This window comes from Octopus bimaculoides, chromosome 9 (genome assembly GCF_001194135.2).
Source record: "Octopus bimaculoides isolate UCB-OBI-ISO-001 chromosome 9, ASM119413v2, whole genome shotgun sequence".
NCBI lineage: Eukaryota > Metazoa > Mollusca > Cephalopoda > Octopoda > Octopodidae > Octopus > Octopus bimaculoides.
In genome coordinates, this window is record NC_068989.1 from 44,559,848 (window position 1) to 44,563,376 (window position 3,529).

Sequence of the window (3,529 nt, forward strand, 5' to 3'; positions counted from 1 at the left end):
GTAGAAGACACTTGCCCAAGATGCCACGCAGTGGGACTGAACCCGGGACCATGTGGTTGGTAAGCAAGCTACTTACCACACAGCCACTCCTACGCCTATATATATATATATATATATATATATATATATATATATTATCAACTATACATCCTCAATGTGTGTGCTTTGCTAGTTCACCAGTAGGCTGAGGGAGTCACCCCCGCCCACACTGCACTAAACCGCAGCCTACCAGTGAACTAGAAAAGCACATACATTGACTATGCGTGTTTGATAATGTTTATGTGTGTAAATATATGGGATCTTTCTGATTTGGCGGGCGCCACTTTTTATTTATGTTTTATTTAGTTTGTTTTCTACCGAAACACTTTAAAACTTCGTATACTTGTATATTTTGTCTTCTAGAACAGAGAAAAAATTTTATATTCGAACTTATTTCATGTTAAAAGTTGTCGTATTTCAGTAATTTCAACCAATCACTGACATCTATTGACGTGAAAACAATTACTGCTGTGGAATGTAAACAAGACGTTCTAGCGGTGTAATGGGATCTTTTCCCTTAAATAAAATTAGTGCCGTTTGTCAATAACAACTATCAGCCGTTATTTGTGCATTTGTACATTTGTGCATTTGTACTGATTTTAGCCTTAGGGTTTTAGGGTTAGGTTTTTAGGGTTCGGGTTTGGCAAAAATACTCATAACCCTAACCCTCAATAACACTAAGAGTAAAAGATGTTTTATACGACACATTCTACCAGTGTCCCAAGTTTGAAAGTGTTTCGTTAAGAAAACAAGTGGCGCCCGCCAAATCAGAAGGATCCAATATATGTATGGCCATTGCTGGTGTCACTTAATGGCACTCATGAAATTGTAATGGTAGCCTTGCCAGTATAGCATGATCTTCGAATGTTGGGCCTCATAGACGTGATGACAAGGACTGAGACCACGGCAATATGCTGTGACTGAAAAGACTTGTCAAGCCAAGTGAAATCATAGTTGTGACTATTACCAATGTCATGCAAATGACACCCGTGCCAGTGGCATGTAAAAGCATCCATTACACTCTTGGTGTGGTTGGCATTAGGAGGGCCATCCAGCTGTAGAAACCATACTAAATCAGACTGGAACCTGGTGCAGCTCTCTGGCTTACCAGTTCCAGTCAAACTGTCTAACCCATGCCAGGATGGAAAGCAGACATTAAATGATGATGATGTGTCTATGTGTGTGTGTATATCACTTTGTCTTGATATTGCGTGATAACACTGTCATTCATTTCCAATATTTTGTGAGAATATATCTGGCCAATGAAATATATCACCTTGCTTAGAAACATGTAGGGCATTCAGCCATAGAAAGTCTGTCTCGATGAACTCTGTCTGACCCATGCAAGCATAGAAAAGTGGGTGGTAAAGTGAGGAGGATGATAATGATGACACACACAGACATACACACACAAACAGGCTTTGCACAATCTCCATCAACCAAATTTACTCACAAAGCATGGGTTGGCTCAAAACTATAATAGAAATCACTTGCTTAACGTAATGTGCATGGCTGAATTAGAAACACCTGACTGCAAAGCAAATTTATTACCCACAAAACCATACAAGCGTTTGCATGTGAATGCGTGGGGGTGAAAGAGAGAGAGAGAAGAATTTATGAGCGAACAAGAAATATTTATTTAAACTTTATTCACACTATCTTCACATATTGATCTTTTGTGAAAGTGGTTACAAATAATTCCACATCACATCAGCTAATCAACAACAATTAAAAAAAAAAAAAATTCTCAATATTTTCGCTACAGATATTCCCCCCTTATAAAAGCATGTTTTGAAACTGGCACTTACCTGAAAACCACGCTCAAAAAAGTAGCCAGGCTTGTAAGTATCCCTGAAAAACAAAAGATAAAAATAACAGTAATGATTTCAAATTTTGGCATAAGGTGAGCAGTTTCAAGGGGGTTGGATAAGTCACTTACATTGATTCCAGTGATCAACTGGTACTTATTTTATTGACACCAAAAGGATGAAAGGCAAAGCCAACTTAAATGACATTTGAACTCAGAACATAAAGTTAGACGAAACGCTGCTAAGCATTTTGCCCAGCATACAAACATTTCCACCAGTTCACCACCTTAATAATAATAATAATAATCAGAGAAATCCAAAAGTACTACCCACGTCCTTAGAAAAACCCTATCAATTTAAATGCCAGTGTTGTATTACATGAAGTTATTTTGTTATTGCCCCTACAACTTCCCCTCCCCAGGCTTTCAGTCATACTATAACATCTCCTATCCTTCACTTGCCCTAGGACACTAGTCATGTCTTGGCAAATGGTTGTAACAAACATGCAGATTAAAAGTAAATAATAATAATAATAATAATAATAATAATAATAATGATTTCAAATTTTGGCACAAGGACAGCAATTTCTGAGAATGGGGTAAGTCAATTACATTGACCCCAGCGCTCAACTGGTACTTATTTTATCAACTGTGAAAGGATGAAAGGCAATGTCAACTTCAGTGGAATTTGAACTCAGAACATGAAGACGGATGAAATACCACTAAGCATTTTGCCCAGCATGCTAACAATTCTGCCAGTTTGCCACCTTAATAATAATAATACAAACATCAACAACCTTTTCATTACAGGTTCTTAAATATACAATATTGGAGAAGCTTATTTCCAATCTAAATTACATCTCACCTCACAGCCCATACTAAATATTCTTCCTAGTCCTTACTCTCCACTTATGAAACCCACTGGAATTATAACTGTATTATCTTCTATTTGATGTTCATCAAACACATCAATCAGGCACTCTGAAAACCTCATGGATACAGGTCCTCTTCATCTATCTAATATAAAGACGAAGAGATAAACATATACAATCCTCTTAACTATGAAATAGCCCAGCTATGGAAAATGAAGAAGGTGAAGATAGTGCCAATTATTATTGGGTCTTTGGGGGACAGAATCAGAAGGCATCAAGAGGAATATAAAAGAAATTGGAACAGAGTGCTCAGTAAAACTGATATAAAAGGTTTGCCTCCTTGACACAGCCAGAATAATCAGGAAAGTATTACAAAGTTTAAAAGAACAAATAACATGTTACCGCTACACATACAAGACTCCAGGAGCTCCAAGGAAACAATGCTTTCTAATAAAGGCACAAAGTTTGAAATTTTGGGGGAGGGGATAAGTTGATTACATCGACCCCAGCATTCAACTGTAACTTATTTTATTGAAATGATGAAAGGCAAAGTTGACCTTGGTGGAACTTGAACTCAGACCATAGAGACAGATGAAATGCCACTAAGCATTTTGCTCAGCATGCTAATGATTCTGCCAGCTTGCCACCTTACTCTTTTACTTGTTTCAGTCATTTGACTGTGGCCATGCTGGAGCACCACCTTTAGTCAAGCAAATCGACCCCAGGACTTATTCTTTGAAAGCCTAGTACTTATTCTATCAGTCTCTTTTGCCGAACCGCTAAGTTACTGGGACGTAAACACACCAGCATC

At 37.7% G+C, this 3,529-nt stretch overlaps 1 protein-coding gene across 6 annotated transcripts in view; it reads right to left on the reverse strand.

Moving 5' to 3' along the window:
- LOC106877491 (cyclin-dependent kinase 2-associated protein 2) overlaps positions 1-3,529 on the reverse strand; it is a 33,057-nt gene that overhangs the window by 21,425 nt on the left and 8,103 nt on the right. For all 6 annotated transcript variants that reach the window (XM_014926410.2, XM_014926406.2, XM_014926407.2 and 3 more), the window contains one exon: positions 1,848-1,890. Coding sequence is in view for 4 of the 6 variants with exons in the window: in XM_014926406.2 (XP_014781892.1) it covers positions 1,848-1,890 (43 nt within the window). In the remaining 2 variants the exon portion in view is untranslated. The remainder of the gene's footprint in view (positions 1-1,847; positions 1,891-3,529) is intronic.